At 40.1% G+C, this 19,293-nt stretch overlaps 2 protein-coding genes across 6 annotated transcripts in view; one reads left to right on the top strand and one right to left on the bottom strand.

Moving 5' to 3' along the window:
• cd99l2 (CD99 molecule-like 2) overlaps positions 1-15,197 on the top strand; it is a 28,054-nt gene extending 12,857 nt beyond the window's left edge. For all 3 annotated transcript variants that reach the window (XM_075450953.1, XM_075450955.1, XM_075450954.1), the window contains 6 exons: positions 6,057-6,137; positions 8,382-8,450; positions 8,538-8,591; positions 8,686-8,805; positions 12,360-12,425; positions 12,757-15,197. In XM_075450953.1, coding sequence (XP_075307068.1) covers positions 6,057-6,137; positions 8,382-8,450; positions 8,538-8,591; positions 8,686-8,805; positions 12,360-12,425; positions 12,757-12,818 — 452 coding nt within the window. In that variant the 3' untranslated portion in view covers positions 12,819-15,197. The remainder of the gene's footprint in view (positions 1-6,056; positions 6,138-8,381; positions 8,451-8,537; positions 8,592-8,685; positions 8,806-12,359; positions 12,426-12,756) is intronic.
• An 882-nt stretch (positions 15,198-16,079) lies between these two features.
• Positions 16,080-19,293, bottom strand: part of mtmr1a (myotubularin related protein 1a) — a 54,475-nt gene continuing 51,261 nt past the window's right edge. For all 3 annotated transcript variants that reach the window (XM_075450952.1, XM_075450951.1, XM_075450950.1), the window contains one exon: positions 16,080-18,576. In XM_075450952.1, the coding sequence (XP_075307067.1) occupies positions 18,409-18,576 (168 nt within the window). In that variant the 3' untranslated portion in view covers positions 16,080-18,408. The remainder of the gene's footprint in view (positions 18,577-19,293) is intronic.

The raw sequence follows: 19,293 nt of genomic DNA on the forward strand, positions 1-19,293 counted from the left end.
GCGTTGAGAGAACGGGACAGGGGGAACCAAAAGCACCAGGCCAGGAATACCTGCGGATACCTGCGGAGAAAGAGAAACACAACTTGATGGCAATAATGATGTCATATGTACATGGAGAAGAAAGAGAGCAGAGTGTGGAAAGGTGCATCATGAGAGATCTCCCAGTAGTCTTGACCAATTTCTAGGCCTATAGCAGCATAACTATAAGATGTTTAAGAGTCACTTGAGCCATCAGTAAGTATAAGGTTTGTCTGCATACAAAACGCAAACTGGCAGCTGGTTCCACAGAGAGGGGCCTGATAACTGAAGGCTCTGCCTCCCAAACTGGCAGCTGGTTCCACAGAGAGGGGCCTGATAACTGAAGGCTCTGCCTCCCATTCTACTTTTAGAAACTCTGGGAACCTCAAGTAAACCTGCAGTTTGGGAACGAAGTGCTCTGTTAGGAAAATATCTTACAATGAGATCTTTAAGATATGATGGAGCTCGGTCATTAAGAGCTTTATATGTGAGGAGAAGAATCTTAAATTCTATTCTGAATTTAACAGGGAGCCAATGAAGAGAAGCTAGAACTGGAGAAATATGATCTCTGCTGTTAGTTCTCATCAGAACTCTGGCTGCAGCATTTTGGATCAGCTGAAGGCTTTTCAGAGAATATGTGGGACAGCCCAATAATAAAGAATTACAGTAGTCCAATCTTGAAGTAACAAATGCATGGATTAGTTTTTCTGCATCACTGAGACAAGATGTTCCGGATTTTAACAATATTACGAAGATGAAAGAAGGCAGTCCTAGAAACCGGTTTTATATGTGAGTCGGAGAACAAATCCTGGTCAAAAGGTTCCTCGCCGTTGTACCAGAACCCAAGGAAATGCCATCTAGAGTAACTATTTAGCAGTTTCTTCCTGAGGCGCTCAGGTCAAAAGATAACTTCAGTTTTTTCAGTTTAGAAGCAGAAAGTTCAGTCATTCAGTTCTTTATGTCTATGAGACATTCTTGTTGTCAAACCAACTGATTGGTATGTTTATCAAAGAGAAAATTAATGGAATTCCTCCCGCTATTGTCACTGATGTATCATCAAGCCCAGCAGTTATTTTTAGAACCTGATTTGTGTGACAGTTTCTGTTTTATCTGATGTCATATATAAGTATAGCGGAGTATCACCAGCATAGCAATATAAATGCTATGTTGTGTAACAAAATGACCTAAAAAAAAGCATTTAATAAAGTGAAAAGAATGTGTCATGTCTATGAGTTTATCATGTTTTATGTTCCTGTTTATTTTTTAGTTTTTCCTCAGTCACTCTTGCCCTGGTCATCAGCTTGACTCAACGTCACCTGTGTTTCTCCCCTCAGCTGCACTCACTCACCAATCACCCTCAGTATTTAGTCTCCAGGTTTTCTCATGCTCATTGCCAGGTCCTCACCGTCACTGATGCCATGTCACAGCAACCCATGCCTAGTCAGGTTAGTCCTTGTGTTTCTTTCAGTCATAGTCAGGTTTTTGTTTTATTCAAGTGTTTTCATAGTTGGGGTTCTTGGAATTCTGGCTCAATTCTGGCTTTTGTTTGGATTGTTTATAATAAATCAAGTGTTTTACTTTGAAATTTCTACATCCGGGTCCTCCTCCACCACCACGCCACACACAACCAACGTGACAGAATCGGTCCAAGCGCAGAACTCTGAGGAACTCAATGACTTTATCTGGTGTTAGACGAAGATTTTTAATTTACATGAACAAACTGGAATCTATAAGATGAATATGATTTAACCCTCATTCCTGATTTAAAACACCACTTAATTTCTGAAAAGGGCCATTTTTGTCCCCTTTTAAAACGACCTAAAAACATCATATGTTAATATTTATTTCCACTTTTTTTTTTCATAGATCTTTTCTTCCAGTTCTGATTATAACTACCTAGTTTTCAAAAATTTAACCCTTTAAATACTGGTTTATATGAGGTAAACACCAATTTCTGTTAAAAAACACACACAAAAACTGCTGTATTTTCAATGTATGCAGTGCAAAGTGAAATATTCTATGGGGGATTATTAGGTCTGGGATATGTCATTGATGAGCTATAACATCAGTTTTTACAGCTTTTTAGTTTTTCTGCAATGGCAGATTACAGAAATGGCTCACATAGACATCCATTATAATGAATACAGCATTAGACTAGATTAAGGAGTTTTTTTACTACACAATGAAAAATTGCATTGTATATGATGTGTGTTTGAAATTCTAAAAAATAGTCAAAAATGCACAACTGGACCAAATATGATGAGTATCACTATCTACAGTGTGAAATTAGAGGAGAAAGTACACCCCAAGTGGACAAAAATGTCCCCCATCAGGGATTAGGGTTAAAACAACCTAATGTGTTTTTTTTTTTTTTTTTTTTTTTTTAATCCCAGTAACATGTTCAAGCCTCAACAGTAGAATTTTAATTTTTTATTATTCATATGAAATGCAGCACTGTGATCCAACAAAACAAGCACAAACACAAGTCTGATATAAGATGGTAAGAAAAGATGATTGGTAACTTCTCTTAATCAACCTGCCTGCAGTGCTAGAAAGAAACCCGGGATTGTATGTTGATGAAGATTCTCAATCATGAGGTCATGGTAATCATAAGAGCTTGGGCTTTCTTGTATGTTATCAAACTGTCTTTTCAGAAGTGAGATTCTGACATTTTTTCCAGCTTTCCTGTAATTTGGTGCTTTGGAGTTTTCGCTCTTCTTGGATTACTAAATGTCACAAAGTTTCTCTTTATGGTGACATATTTCCCATGGTGTGTGAGATCTTTGCTGTTTTGACACATTTGTTCTCTCGGTGTATATAAAGTCCACTGGCTTAGCATGGCTACCAGCGCTTTCCCTCCATCTGCTGCTTACACTTGTTCTGTGTGTCATGTTTATCTACTCCTCTGCCCCCTTTAGTGAATGTACACCTAACAAATGTAGTCTTTATGAAGTTTTAGAAGCATGGCTCTACACCGTTTATTTAAAAAAAAAAAAAAAAAAAAAAAGATCAATAGCTAACCAGGCCCCTTTAGCCATGTGGAGCTACATAGCGTAGCTAATCCTGTTAGCTGTTTCTCAGCAGACCCCGTGCAGTCGGGACCCCAGGCCGGCTGGGTGACAGTCAGGAAGAGGAAGGCTGGAAGGTTTGGAGTCCCAAAGTCAATTCTGTGTGGCCTGTTCACTTTTCTAACAAATTTTCTCCACTCAGCGCTGGTGGGGTAAAAAAAAACCTTGGTAATTGGCAGCTTCATACTCAGAAGTGTGGCAGTAGACACCAGTGACCATAGTTAAATTCCAGGGGCCAGAGCGGATGATATATAATCTTATTTGAAACTGCTGGCTAAGGATAAACGTAGATACATTAAGATTGTTGCTGTTAGTGCGGTGCGATATTACGATATGTCGTTGTGCGATATAAAAATGTCTACCAACGATATAGCCCTCTATTATTTATATAGTTTGTTTTTGTTTTTTTTTAAATTAAAATTACACGTATGAACAATGAATGAAGGCTAAATGTAGCTGCAGCAAAGCTACTACTTTGCGGTAGCATTTTTACATCTCGCAAAGAATCATTTACTGCTGTGCTAAGGGAGCATGGATACAAACAACAACATGGCAGAGGCGGAGAGTATGATGGAAACAGAACCCAGGGAAGAATTAGTGCTGAAAAGAGGGAACTGGAATTCCATAGTGTGGTTTTGATTTGAATTTAAAAAGTCAGACACCGACCAGACAACGGTAATTTGCAAAACATGCCGCCAACAAGTTGTTACTAGCGAGTCACTTGAAGACATTACATGAAGAACAGTACAGAGACAGCGGGAAGATGCCACAAACTACCTCAAAACTACAAAGGAAGGGGGAAAAAACACTCCAAACAAGCCTGAACGAATCGTTGAACAAAGGCATCCCCTACGATAAGCATTGCCATTCAAAAATTCAGAAAAAACTCATATCCAGAAAATATGGCCAAATTTATTAGTTATCCAAATCCATGACAACCTGGTCTTGAGATCAGGATGTGAATTGCAGTATCACACACTTTTCTGCAGCCAAATGCTGCTACCTCCAAAGAACCCTAAAACGACTGTGGAGTGAAACCTGAAAATCTCATTTATATTCGGATTAAAAATTTAACTGAACAAAAACTATTAAATGACATTTGCTGTATTTTGGATATCTCTTATCTCCTTCATAAATTACTTGATTAGTGATTATCATATTGATCTATAATTAAGCTTTTAAAACTGATGGAATATGTTATTTTATTTGAATTGGCTATGAAAAAATAGCTTTATCATTGCCTCAGTGACAGAAAAAACTATCCCTACTCTTGAAGACCTTCTTGTCTCACTTTTACAATCTAATTGCATTAAAAAGTTTGAAATTGGGGCGGTCGGTGGAGTAGTGGGTTGAGCAGGCGCCCCATGTACAGAGGCTACAGTCCTCGCTGCAGCTGGCCCCGGTTCCAGTCCCGTATCGGACGGCCCTTTGCTGCATGTTGTTCCCCCTCTCTCTGTCCCCTGCTTCCTGTTAACAAAAAATTTAATTTGAAATTGAAACATGAGTACTGTAACGTTCTTAATAACCTTTAACTTTTAATAAAAGTTAAATAGAACAATTTTGAACTTGGTGACAAACCTGAAAAGCTTTAAGCCAGTCAACACTCAACGATCCCAGGGTTTCTGTGCCTGGTGTGCCAACCATGCTACTCATAGAATGAAATATAAATCACACAAATTGGTTACTGATCTTAGAGATAAACACTTGTTTTTGTATTTTTTTTATGACAAGCTTTACTCTAGCAAAGTTAAATGTACAAAAGAAGATATCTCTGATTTCTTTACAAACCTAACAATGGGTAAAGCTGCAAGGATCTATGTTGACTCTGTTATCACCAAAGCTTTCACAAAACTTTGGTTGAAAAATTTACAAAGCTTTCCGAAAAAAGAAAAAAGGTAATCATGAGGATGAACTGCCTAATTCATTCATATGAAGAAAAAAAATTGCCTAATTTTGAAAAAGGGGTGGGAAGAAACTGACCCTGCTAATAACAGGCCATTTGCTCTGTTAAACTGGGACCAGAGGATAATAACAAAAATGTTGGCCATGAGACTGAGTAAACACATTTTTGCAAATGTACACCCTGATTAGACTGGCTTTGTCCCGCCTGCTGACCTTCCTGTCTGACCTGGATTCCCTTTTGTCTGAAAAACATAATGAAAGATAATCTGCTCATTCTACAGTCTCACAGTCCATCCCTGCCTGAGGCGTGACAGGCTTTATTCCTGGTCATTTTTCATTTGGCAATGTTCGTTTACTTTTAAACACGGGGAGAACATGCAAACGCCACACAGAAAGGCCCAGCCGGGGGCTGGCTGGGGGGGCTGCGGGCTGATACAATTGAACCTGTATCCCTCTTTCTGTTACCGTGCTAACCACCGTGCAGCCCCTGATATATTCATCTCCTTAGAATTATTATATTTTATTTAATTTTGACTTCATTCTGCATTTTTAATTGATTTTATTTATAGATGTATTTACTTCTCTATTATTTCCCCAGTGCATTTTCTCCTTACATTAACCTGTCTATCTTTTTACATTTATGTATGCACTTCTGCCTCTATGCTTATTGGGGGGTCTGGGGGGACAGCTGTTTCACGACAACACACAGTACAACACAGCCACAAAGACTGGAAGTGGGAAAGGCCAGCAGCGTTAGTGGCAAGTTTAACCTGCAGTAAGAACAACGGCCTAAGTGCAAACAGTCCTGCAGTCTGTTCAAACTCTATAAACAGCTGCTATATTTTAAGCAAACTCAGTCAGTGACTTGGAGAACACAAACTATCGCCGTCTATCTGTATCATAGCTTCGGTACTGGAAGAATTGTTTTGCTACTATTGGTTTCAGGAACAGTCTTTTGAAACTAGATCTGTGGGGCCTGATAATAAGCCAGTAGGTGAGCAGGGTGAGCTTTGAAAGACCGCCGCTTCATTTGAATATTTCTTCATTTTTGCATTTGCACATTTACAGCTCTTGAAGACTTTGATCTGGCAGATGCCTTGGACCCCAGTAAGGACATTAAAGACAAGACTAAGAACAAGGGGCAAGGAGGTGGGTATGAGATTGTCCCATTGCATTAATAACATCTGTAAATGATCAGTCTTTATTAAGTGTAATGACTTCATATTTGGATTTAAAGTCATTGGACCTCATGCAAGAACATTTTCCTATTCTTATTCTTCATTTCTCTCACTTTTCGTAAGGTCTCGTACGAACACGCCACGTCAGATTCAACAAACGCTCTTAACTTCAGAAAAAGTGTGTAAACGTCCTGCGTAAATGATGAATGCCACCCGTGCGTATTTAAGTGCACGAGGATAGTTAATTTGCATACGCCACGCCCAAAATAATGCCAAATAAGGCTGTGCTTCCTCTCTCCTGTGCCAGGAAGTGTTGAGTCATGAGAATGGCATCAAGGCACAAAAAGAGCAACTTTAGGGGCTCTGAGACTGAAGATCTGCTTTCAGAGATCCTGAAAGGAAAATCTGTCATTTTTAGCAGTGGAATTACGGGACCTGCTAAAGCCAAGAAATGGGAAGTTATTACAAGTGCTGTTAATTCTGTGTCACCTGTAGTTCGTAATGTCACCGAAATAAAGAAGAAATGGTTTGATATGAAAATGGCTTAAAAAAAAAAACGTCTCGCCATGGCCAGGCGCTCTGACTGCAACTAAAGCCGTGCAATCAGCTGTTGCCTCATCATGATGGCTCTTTGATGGGGTGGTCCATGAGGGGGGTCTTCTGGCACCACACCTTCTGGTCTGCCTGGGCTGGTTCAGGTGGAGACCCTCGTTCATGGCAATATTGTACAAATCTGGCATGCCTTTTCTGGGCTATAGAGCAGTTTGCCCCCCCGCTGTATGGAGACACACCCACCTGGCCTTCAGCTCAGTGCGCTCCACAACAGCACGGGTGCTCTGATGCGTATATGTGTGCAGTCTATTGCTCCGATTATGTTTGGCAGTCCAGCCACGGCATGAAAGTCCCTCTTAATCTGTACTTGTTGGACAGCGGTGTATGGGAATTTGATGTACCATGGGTGATAAACTGATGAGAGCTTTGATGACCAAGGGGAGCGCACGACTCACAGAGGACTGGGACACCCCCGATCTGTCTCCAATCTCCCTCTGAAAGGTTCCAGTGGCCAAAAATCCAAGGGTGGTGAGGACCTGGACGTGTGGGGGAACTGGGTTTGATCGGCGAGTTCCTTTCCGGATTTGTGGCTCCAGCCAGCTGTAAATTTGCAGCAAAACAGTCCTTGGCAATCTGAATCTTGATATCAGCCATTCGTCTGTCTCCACAAGGATATCAACACACTCTCGAAACACACGCTCTCTTCTAACAGCCTGACGCACTAAGGCATCCAAAAGTAGCAAGTCAGCTGCTGGTTACACTTCCCATTGAGTCAAATTAATCTACCATTAGTGCATAATTTAAGTCAAACAGAATAATGTCAGCATCATTATGGGGTATATATGTATTTATGTTTTCTTCAAAGTAATTAAATATACAATCCATTAGTCATGCAAACTTGATTGGAATAACAGCGGACTATTTTACGTGACTCCTACGACAGGTCTGGATCACTCGTAAATTCGTACCTGAAAGAAAACGTAAAATACGAAAAGATTGGTGAATGCGCAAATCCTCTTAAATCACTCGTACGCACGACTTAAGAACAAATCTGTTCGTACAAACGGTTCTTGCATGAGGCCCATTGTGTGTACAATTTAGAAAATAAAAGTGTCTGACTTTGCTTTTTTCATTTGGATTAGGGCTTTTAACATTATCTCTTTGTCTCCACAAAACTTTAGAACCTTTCTTCATATGTCCATTTGAAAAATTTGCTAAAGTAATTTTTTTTTTGCGAAAGCTAGATGCATTGTTTTTGTTTTTTTTAAATGAAACATTACGAGAATTCAATACTTAAAAGAATGAGTGACGAGATTCCTTTCAGCATTTCTGACATCTTGCAAAGGTTTGAAAGTACATTAAGAAAAAAATTATAGCTGGTTACAGTAGCTCCACCAACAAGACAGTTTTGCTGTGCCAGTAAGGAGGGAATACAATTGTTTATGATCTTGAACAACTCCACACTCTTGTGTGCATCCTCTTCACGTATTTAAAAATAAAATTTTACAGTCTTATTCATTTAAATGCAGATCATTTGTATGACATTACTTGGTTAATATTTCAATTTTTCTATATTTCCCTCCAGTAATTCCAGGTATATAGTGATATATGGGGAGATGTCTGTCTGAATTTTCACATCGGTAAGTGCTTGTGTTCCTTGTAGGTGAATTTTCTGACAGCGATCTGAGTAATGTGAGTAAAGACAAATCCTACAAACCTGACCCAAGCAAAGGTAACATCTAGACCCTGACAGGATTTGAGTGAAAATATTTAATGCAGACTTTACAGCAAAGATGCAATATGAACATTGTTTCTGCAGGGGGGCATCTAAGTGGTGACAGTGGTGAGATCAACCAGCAGGATAACAACAGTGGTAGGTGTTTTGGTTCTGTACGGTTTCTGTACTGTTTGCCTGTTGCTGCCTCAGTATAATGTTTAAAAGTATCTGTGTCTGTGTTTGTTTCCAGGGACCATAGAAGAGGTGGGCACCATTGCAGGGATTGCTAGTGCAGTAACTATGGCACTGGTGGGTGCTATCAGCAGCTACATCTCCTACCAGAAGAAGAAGTTGTGCTTCAGCATACAACGTAAGGCTCTCACACAAGAAGCATCAGTTTCAAAGCAACACCAAAAATGTTTGTGAACCTTAAACCTTCTGAATTACATCAGTCTTTGTCATGCACATTTCCAGATCTGAAACTAACCTGGAGTTATCAAAGTTCACAACATTGTTTTCCGCCCCAGCACAAGACTATTTAGCTTCACTCTACTACTTTATGTGCAAGCCACAGGATGACAACACACTTTCAAAATTAAGAAAAAAATATAAAGTACAAATAAAGTTTAGGGGAGAAAAATACACTGTTTATAGGAATAAAAACAGATACAGAAAATGGATCCATTCTATCAGCAAGAACAAACAAGAGATTGGATTTTAGTGCTGGAGTGAAGACGTGGATGCAAGGCAGATGCAGAGTTAACGTCACTGTTGCTATCTGTTAGTAAAAACTGATCAGCTCTCTTGTTCTGTGGCTTTTGATTTGCTTGGCTCTATAGACGAAGTTCCTAAATGCATGTTTAAGTAAAATTCGATCAGGATCGTTTCTCACTCAGCTCTGAGTACGCCGGAAATCAGAGGAGATTGAAGCTGTGGTTAATTCTCACAATAAAACTGATGAAATATGTTTATGGACTCCAGACATTTACTTTAGCGCTCTGTATCATCACTCAGAAGAAAAACGCAACATTACTGCAGCAGCATTTTCATCGGTGCTACGTTACTTATGTTGCTATAACTTCTGGTCAGTTTTTGCAGACATCGCACCAAAATCCTCCGCATTACATCAGATGTGGATTGTATAAAGTATCGGTGTATCTACGTATGTATCTGAACCTAAGAGTTTCTTTTAGTTCATTCTTAGACAATTAGCAGGCAAATTTGGAAAAAAGTAGCTAAGAAATAAAACAAAAACAGGAATCTGAGTTACTTTCAAAATGAAAAAATGATTCCCAAAGAGAAAACCTGAATGTTGCAGTTTTTATTTATTTTCGATTGATGATGATAAGCTGTCATTCTGCAGGGTGGAATGACCTGCTGTCCCGGTCTGAGTTGCAGCAGTGCTGAAGAAGCCTTTGACTGAACACTTGTGTTTAACGCATTAACTAAATGAATGTAAATAAACATCCCTCACTCAATGACTGGTTATCAGACCAGATGTTTTATTACAACTGAGTGGGACGTGTGTATTTAAGACACGGATATTCTTCATGACACAATTAATTGCAGTTTTTTCTCTTTATAGACGAGGAGAAAATAACGTGCATTGAAAAAAATAACAATGAAAATAAAGATTGAACAGTCTTAACATGCTTGATTCTATCCTTGCGCTATATTTGAATGAGCAGAAATTCTTTTGTAAACATATGAACGTATATAAAAATCTGTCACAAGAAGATTTGAATTGATTTAAATATTAACATACTGCCTCAGAACAAAGTGAATGCGACACAACAAAGATGAAATTGGTTACTGCCATTGCTTGTGTAGCCTGTGTTGTTTGATCACTTTTAAGGGGATGGATAGTTTTGTTAATCAGCTTGTGTAACTTTCTTCTTTGAATATTCAGATCCGAAGCACATTCAGAGCCAGCCTTCTTTACCTTTGTTCACTTCCTTTGAGTCACTGGCTCTCCTGCTTCTGCCCAACAGCAAACCCTCTGCAGACATGTAGAAGATGTTGGTGAAAACACTGAAGGACCTTAAGAAGTACAGTCGGTTATGTCCCTTCTTGTCGACAGCCTAATGTTGCATTTCCAGACTAGTTTGTTCAGATAAATTCAAGCACCTCCAGCTCCTCTCAGTATTTGGCTCATTCCTGGCCCTCCAAAAATCCCCTCTTTTTGTTTGTTTGTTTTTGTTTGTTTGAGGACAGTTTTCCCACACCATGCCACAAAGTGGTTGATCGGCTGCCCACCGCTCCAGTGTATGGCATCTGTCTCCATGAGTGCGTGTTCAACAGGTGCCAAGCTGGATGGGTTAAAAGCGGAGGAGAAGTTCTGTGCATCTCCCTGTACATGACAATAAATCTAATCTTAATCTCCTTTACAGCCTACAGAAAGAAGTGGGAGAAATGATCACTATTTTATTCTGGTCATGATTATAAACCTGCATGTCATCAACTTTAGCGACAAGCGAAGCAAACGCTATGGAACAGAAGAGCTAATAAGTTATTCCTCACAGAAATAAACAATGAAAGCAGCTCTCTGTCATCCTATTGGTTCTCTGAGCTCTCTGTTGTAAAATTCAATCTTGTGTATTCATCTTGTTTTACACTTTCCGCCCGACTTCCTCTCGCAGCGTTTTCTTGGGTCCAGTTTCAGCCTCTGCCACGGAGTTTTTATTTTTTAAACTACTTTTTAGACTTTATTTGTAATGAAGCAATCTTTTCCCCTCCCTTTGTGATGTGATGGTGTTGCTGTGAAAGCTGCTTTTGTGAAGGTGACAAATTTGACAGACCTACAGGTCTGGTATGTTGTCTCATACACATCTTCCTTCCAGTTGTTCTTTAGTTGTCTCATCTTTCTTTCTTTCGGACTGCACATCTCCTCGCCTCTATCTCTTCTAGACTCTCAAATTTTACTCATGATGCAATAAGCCAACAAAAGTATAATAAAATCCCATTTGTATGTAAAGATTTGACTAGGAAAACACGCAGTTTGTCTATTTATTTTACACCAGTAGTATAAGATTAATTCTTCTTTAAGTATCTCTAAGGTTAATTAACTGTGAGATCTGAAAATGTATAAAACACTTGCTCCAGTCCCAAGCTTAATCATGCATAAGAGAGCTGTATGTTTTTGGGAAATAACCAAAACTACTTTTTGCATGTTACCGGTTTTGCTGTTGTGTTTTACTACGAGATAAGAACATTGGCTGCTCTTTTCAGTTGGACATTATTTGGAGCTGTGTGGTGGTTAAAACTGTTACCTCGCAGCAGTTGGGTTCCTGGTTCCAATCCTGGCCAGGGTTTGCATGCTCCCCTCATGCAAGCGTTGGTTCTCTCCGGTGTGGGTACTCCAGCGTCCTCCCATCATCCGTTCATAATTCCTGCTTATTCCAAGGGAGAATTTAGAATCGCTGATTAACCGAATGTGTGTATTTGGATGGTGGGAGGAACTCGCTCGTACCCAGGGGGAACATGCTAACTCCACACACAGGGGCTCCAGCTGGGAGTTGAACCTGGAACCTTCTTGCTGGGAGGTTACGGTGCTAACCACCACACCACCGTGCAGCCCAAAAACATGCATGTTGGGTTACTTGGGGATTCTAAATTGACCCTAGGGATGTCCCTAGGTTTGCCTCTGTGTTGGTGATGACACCCCCCCCCCCCAAACCTGAATTGGATTAAGTGGGTATAGAAAATGAATGGATTATCTATATGATAATATATCTATCTGATTATCTGTCTGGCTCACATCAGATATTAGTCCTAAGTTGTTGGGTTTTTTCATTCAGCTTCCTTTTCATTCTTTTTTGGATAAATCCTCTGGACTCTGAAGTTTGTAGCCCTGGTAACAGTTATGGTAGTGTTTGTTTTCCTTCAAATGTTTTTGCTGAAAGATGTTCTTTTGTGTTTTGACAGAGAGCCTGAACACTGACATGGTCAGTTCTGAGAATCCTGAAGCTGTGGTGGCAACAGAACCACAAGGTACACACATCTCTGCCGCACTACATTTCCCCCCTCAGAGGTACTCTATCATCCTCATGTAGCTAGCAGTCCAAACAGAAGAGAAACTATATACAGTATTGATCAAAACTGTGGACACAACTGCATGGGCTACATTGTCCAACATCATGAGCTACCTTTTTAACATTGTTTCAGGGTTGAATTGTTCCTGCCTGATTTGCTAAACATTGTAACTGTATTGTCAGAACATGTGAGATCTTCCCAGCGACGAACTGTTGGAATCAGCTGTGTTTGTGCAGTATGTGTCCTGTGGTTTGTAATGTCTGACAGAGGTGATGTGTGTACTCTGCAGCCCAGCAGATTCTCCTGGAACCACCCAGTGCTGAGCGCCGTACTGAAGGGAATGCTGTGTAGCACACAGGATGCTACCATCATTATGGTCAACATGTTAATTGGACCTTTATTTATGTTTCTTCCTATTATTTATTTATTTATTGAGATCACAAATGTAGCAACACCTATTCAATCGACCTTAGTCTAAATTTTTTCATCTTCACTGTGTTCATTGAATTGCTTTGATAATAAGGAGATTCTTGATACTGATACAAAAGAAAAAAACTTGTAAAAAAAAATACTCTGTATGATGATTTTTTTTTATTTTTAATGACACACTAATAGCTTCCTCTTTTTTTTTTTCACTGTTCATAAGTTTTTTTTTTGTTTTTTTTTTTGTTTGTTTTTTCAGGCATTTTTTTTATGTAATTATTAATCTGTTATGATAAAATGCATAGATAGTCTTTTGACATAATGTATTCACTGATCAGCCATAACATTATGACCATACAGAGTGTGCTCTCCGCAGTCGAGGTGTGGTCAAAGACCATCTGAAGGTGTCAGGACCCCCGCAGAGGACCCTTTGGGCCCTGTGAGCTGTGGGGAGGGTCTTTGTGTGTTGGCCTTGCCTCCCACAGATGCTATCAGATGGGTATCTGGAGAGTTTGGAGGTCGGGGGAACACCTCAGGCCCTTTGGCAGGCTTTAATCCCAGGCTCAGGCTCAGTGCTGCCCCACTGCAACAAGCTGCTCGTTAGAGTTGCCCGACTGTACGGCTGTGGGGGGCAATTGGCCTGCAGAAATGTTTAGGAAGGTGTCAGTGGGTCCTGGATCCAGATGAGAAGTGTTGCTCACTTTACCTGCCAGTGGTTTTAATGTTATGGCTGATGGGTGTAAAACTCTCATGGTGTGAACTTTCATTGTATGATATTAATACTGAGTAAGTATTAGTTCTCTGTGGTATTATGAACACCTTAAAACCAGCAGCTGCTAAAGCATAGAACATTTTTTTTTTTTAAGTCTTATTTACTGTTTGACCTTGTTATGGCCTGTAGCATTACATTACATTACATTACATTACATTACATTACGGTGATTTTGCAGACCTCACTGTTGGCTAAGAAAGTTCACAAAATTCGCTAAATTTTACAAAAAGGTCCAATTTACAATAAATTAGTTACCAATGATCTTCTTTCTGAGAACAGCTTTTCATTTCCATTAATGGAGGTGCTAACATTCAAGCCTGCACGTCAGAGTGAGAGACACATATCAGCATGGTGACCCAATCATGTCGGGCTTCACCGCACTCAGGCTTATTTTACGTTACATCGTTGTGATTTATCTCAACAGAAAATGATTTTGAAAAAAGAAATCAAACAGTTCTTATGTTAAGTTTTATTCCAAATTCACCAAGTATTCTGTATTCAGGAGAGTAGTTTGGACCCGTTGATATATTCCCACCTGATTCTGGAGAAGATGATCTGTGCTTCTAAAGTGGAGATGATGTGACTCCTGTGAGAAGTCCTGTGTCATCTGAAATCTACGGGTGACAACATTTTAGGCCTGACTGGATGCAGTAAAGACGTTATATAAGTTCTATCAACACAACAGCAAAAGCCCATATCTGATGAAGGTGGAGGTCCAACCAGGCGACGGTGCGCACCACCCCACCACTTTGTTGGCGGAGACTCGATCAGCCGAGCACAGCTTGCTCTGCATCATGACGTTGTGCTCTTATTGTAAATGACCAACAACATTACCGGATCAAATGATTCCAACCCATGACTCAGTGCCATCTTTAACTCACAGCCAGACTTGTACGTTTATTGAGCTGCTTTCACACAGCAAGTCAAAGGCCGTGTGAAAGGGAGACGCAGACAAAAAGCCAAATGCCTCGTTGCTTTGAGAAAATGCCTCATTCAGCCATAAGGGGCTGCAAATGCTTTTAAAAAGCACCTGAGATCTGGTTTTATTCTCAATCTTGTTTTGCAAGTGCTTCAACATCACTGCTCTGCTTTAAAACAGAAAAAAACTTCTCCTGGGTGGAGTCTGTCTGGGATTTGCACCGTTTCATTTGCACTCTTTGTTGAGGACAGGAGCCATGCGACTCTGGGGGTCCCGTCTGTAGAGCACAGCCTCGTGGTGGGCACGTTGTCAGACAAAGCCAACCTAAAGGTCTGTTGCCTGAATGAGAATCTGGAGAAAACCTTCACGTTTCGCTTGCAGTGCATTGCTCAGTAAAGTTTAAGCTGATCTGATACGTGAGAAGTGGCTTTGTGACACTACCGTTCACACACACACACACACACACACACACACACTTTCCACTCCACTGTTGTACATTCTGTGTTAAACACAATTGTTTTCATCAGTGAATGTTTGACACTTTGTGATTGTGTAATGATAAACTCCAGCATATTGTTTCTAATATGAACCAGTCAAATAAACCATAGACCTCTGACTTTAGGGGGATCGTTTCATTTTTATCTATTTTCAATTAAATATCAGCTGAAAAAGTCTTATTTTTAAGTCTCATTATAAATGACTTCAACATCACATATTTGGATTAAACTAAGTGAAATTTACAAATGAATAATACAAAAGGGTAGATAAAGACTAACTTGTTCAAACGCTGTTGTTCACAGTCCCGTTTCCCATGGAACACAAGATAAAATCTGTTTTCACATTTCTCTCCTTTTGTTTGCTAAGTGTAGTCGATTTGTGTGGATAAGAAAACCTGAACCAGAAGGTGTCTTTCATCCAGACATCACAGTGCACAATCAATGAAGCTTAGCACATCCCAAAACAGATCAAACAGACTGCAGCACAGGTAATATTTTAGTCAGTCGCGTGAAATCAACCATAGTTTGGTTGCTCACTTCATTCCAAAGGGAAATTATATTGTTGCAGTCTGCAGTTTTGAGAAAAACAGATTGATATTATAATAGACTAAATCAATAGAAACTTAGAACAATTGACAAACTTGGAAAGTTGCAAATAAGCTGCCTAAAAATGAACTCTCAATACGTTTACAGGTGGTGTTGCTCAAATGGTTAAAAAAAAGGCAGATTAAACATATACAGGCAGTATGCAATGAAACTGATATATGCCACTCCTTCCATGCAGTTTCGGGTAAGGGAGTCAGTACTGTAGTGTTGGGAAGTGTCAAATAAAAATGAATTGTGGAACAACTGTGAATACCAGAATCTATAAGTCCTGCTCCCATTTTTTCCTTTTCATTGTAAAGTTTCTGGCATTAAAAGAAAAAGGGGAAAAATCCATCAGTACTTTTAGAGCACATCTGATTATATATCTGCTTAAAGAAAGTCACAGAGATAAGGTATGAGGAGGCATAGTTATTTTATTCAAAAACTCTGGCTACTTCCTGTTATTTACAACATGCGACTGTGCCGAGCCCTGAGACAAGGAGCATTTTTTTTCTTTTTTTCACTGAAAGACATTAAAAGATGTATAACCTGCTACGCACACACTGTTTCAAAGCTTTCTATTACTTTGATAACAGTTGGCTAAGGACTATGACCTTTGGGCCGAACAGCTAGCACTCAGCCCGTTTGCTTGACAAACTTATCGGCACACCAGAGAGAATCTCTCTGCAATCCCCAGAAAATTCACCAAAATATTACTCAGGAAAAGCAGATTTTTGGATTTCTATCAGAGATGATGGTGACATCTGTAGCAATGAGCGGACTTCCAGTTGAATGGCATATGAACACACACACTCATGCAGAACCAGGTGAAAGTGGTGGCCATGAGGGAGTCAGGCCTCGGCTGCTCCACCACATCCCTCCAATGCCCCCCTGAGCTCAGTGGGGTGGGATTTAACAGACAAAAGGGATGCATACATAGAGTTTATTCATATTGTTGCAGAAAGTTGAGCATAAATTTTTTTTTTTGTGGAATTTTAACCCCTTAACGCCTGAATTTATATAGCTGTATATAAAAAAATGTTTTGTGTGTGTTTTAGCCTTTAAGTAGATGGTAAATAATGCTGAGATTATTCATTTCACTTTTGCACAAAAAATAAATAGAAATTTTGGTATGTTGCAAATTTGCGACAACAGGCATAATGGTCAATAATAAGATAACAACAACACAGTAATATAACAGTGAAAAAACAATGTTTTTTATTCACCTTTTTTTTTTACATATTTATTTCATAAATCTGCAACAGGAAATAAGTCCGTCGCTTTGCGGTCGCAGTGAATATGGAATAAAGATGCTATCTCAGCTGGTTGATTGAGTCAAACGGTTTGTAGCATATATGCGACAATAGCCGTTAAGGGGTTAAAATTTGCTAAAAATAAATAAGAAGTGAAAAAAAGAGGTGATCAATAGCACATTACATATCTGACATATTAATATTTCATCATTTTTTAAACAAAAAGAGCCAAGCTGCAGGGAGTGTGTATGAAAATACTGTGACTGTTAACTGATCATATGGTTACAGAGGTGTGGGTAGTTTGCTGCTCTGTTAGCATGCGAGTGGAAGTTAACGCGATGCCAAGGAGGAAAGACATCAGCAATGATCTTAGAGTAGCAACTGTTACCCATCCATAGAGGAAAGGTTTTTCATCACTGTGCAGTGAGACAGATTAATCCCAAGCGGCAAACATTCAAAACAGTTGCGCCAAAAACAGTTCACCATAAGGTCAGACCGTGCAATGCTCAGAGAAACTACAAAAAACAAGAGCTACATCTCAGACTCTGCAGGCCTCAGTCAGCATGTTAAAGGTTAAAGGTCACCCCAAGGTCAGAAACCCAAGAGCTACATCTCAGACTCTGCAGGCCTCAGTCAGCATGTTAAAGGTTAAAGGTCACCCCAAGGTCAGAAACCCAAGAGCTACATCTCAGACTCTGCAGCCCTCAGTCAGCATGTTAAAGGTTAAAGGTCATGACAGCACAGTTAGAAACAGACTGAACAGGTGTGACTTGTTTGGAAGGGTTGCAGGAGAAAGCCTCTTCTCTCTAAAAAGAACATGGCAGCACAGCTTAGGTGTGCAAAGCTGCATCTGAACAAACCACAAGACTTCTGGAACAATGTCCTTTGGACAGAGCAGACCAAAGTGGAGATGTTTGCTCAGAATGCACAGCAGCACGTTTGGAGGAAACCAAACACAGGAAGTACACACCATCAGCACCTCACAGCAGCTCCAGCACAGTGGCAGAGCAGAGGTGGTTTCAGCTTGTTTCGCAGCCACTGTTGGAACCATTCCAGAGTCAGACAGGAGGGCATCTATCCAAAAGCAAAAGCTTTGCCACAGCTTGGGCCGTGCAACAGGATAATGATCCCAAAGCCACCAACACATCTACTGAGCTGGTGCAATGGCCCAGTCATTGTTTTTGTGCACACCCTGGCCAAATCTATCCTGCCAAGCTGCATTTTTAGGTCTCATATCTACATACAGCTGATCTGTTTCACATTATATCTCACTTAACATGTTATTTATCATCTGAGGTTGTATTTCAATCATTTTAAGATCTGTAAGGACCAGATGCTTTTGTCATTTTTCACGTGAACGTTTTCGACGATGTCCTGATATGTAAAACTTTTCTGGGAATGGCATCACTTTACTTGACTAAATTATTTTTACACAAATGAAGAAATGTAGAAATGAAAGAGTCATAAATGAAATATGTGTGGCATGCGTTGGTTAGACGGCGGTGTGCAGCGAGGACGGTGTGCTGTGAGGGGGGGGCGGGGAGTGTTCGGAGGAGAAGAACAGCGACTGGGAGGAGGACTCTCTCCTCAGCTCCTCCACCCTCTTCTGGAGCTCCGCCCTCAGGATCAGCAGGTCCTTCAGAGTCTGATGCACCGGCACCTGAAACACAATCACCATGTGAGCAACCAAAGCTGTCCACCATAAGAGCATCTTCACTGCACTCAGGCAAGAAGCACTTATTCTCACATCAGACTTTCTATGAACAAGCATTGGAGCAGCTGTTTGAAAGAAATGGAAAAGAATAATGTTAACAAAGCAAAATCATGTGAGTAATGATACACAGCAAAGTTAGGTGGTGACCATAACTTTGTGTGATTATAAACAGTCATGAATAGCATTACAGAACTGTAAATAAATGAGTATTTTAAAAGTAAAAGAAAACACTAAATTGAAATGAAATTAAAATTCTACCAGGAGAAACTCAATGAAACGTGTATGATGTGAGCAGGAGTGCTGTTTCCATCACAGCTCGGTGGGATCCTCAGCTCCTCTTTGAATCCCTTCCCATGGTCACACAGTGCACATTATAACACTGTGAAACTGATACACACTGGATCACACACTCTAACATCTACTTTCCTGTGACACATCAGCTCAGATAAGATAACTGGAGCATCGGCTCTACACCATTTAAAACAAGTCACAAGCAAATCAGGCCACATTTCTCAATGCTAAGCTAATCTCATCAGCCGCCCAATTTTCCCCCACTCAGCGACACACCAACTTAGGAAAGAATCTTGGTCATTTGTGGCCCCATAATCAGGAACATGGCATTAGAAACCCTCCCAAACCCCACATGGCTGTGTGTGCTCCTCA

This window comes from Odontesthes bonariensis, chromosome 19, assembly GCF_027942865.1.
Source record: "Odontesthes bonariensis isolate fOdoBon6 chromosome 19, fOdoBon6.hap1, whole genome shotgun sequence".
Taxonomy (NCBI): Eukaryota; Metazoa; Chordata; class Actinopteri; order Atheriniformes; family Atherinopsidae; genus Odontesthes; species Odontesthes bonariensis.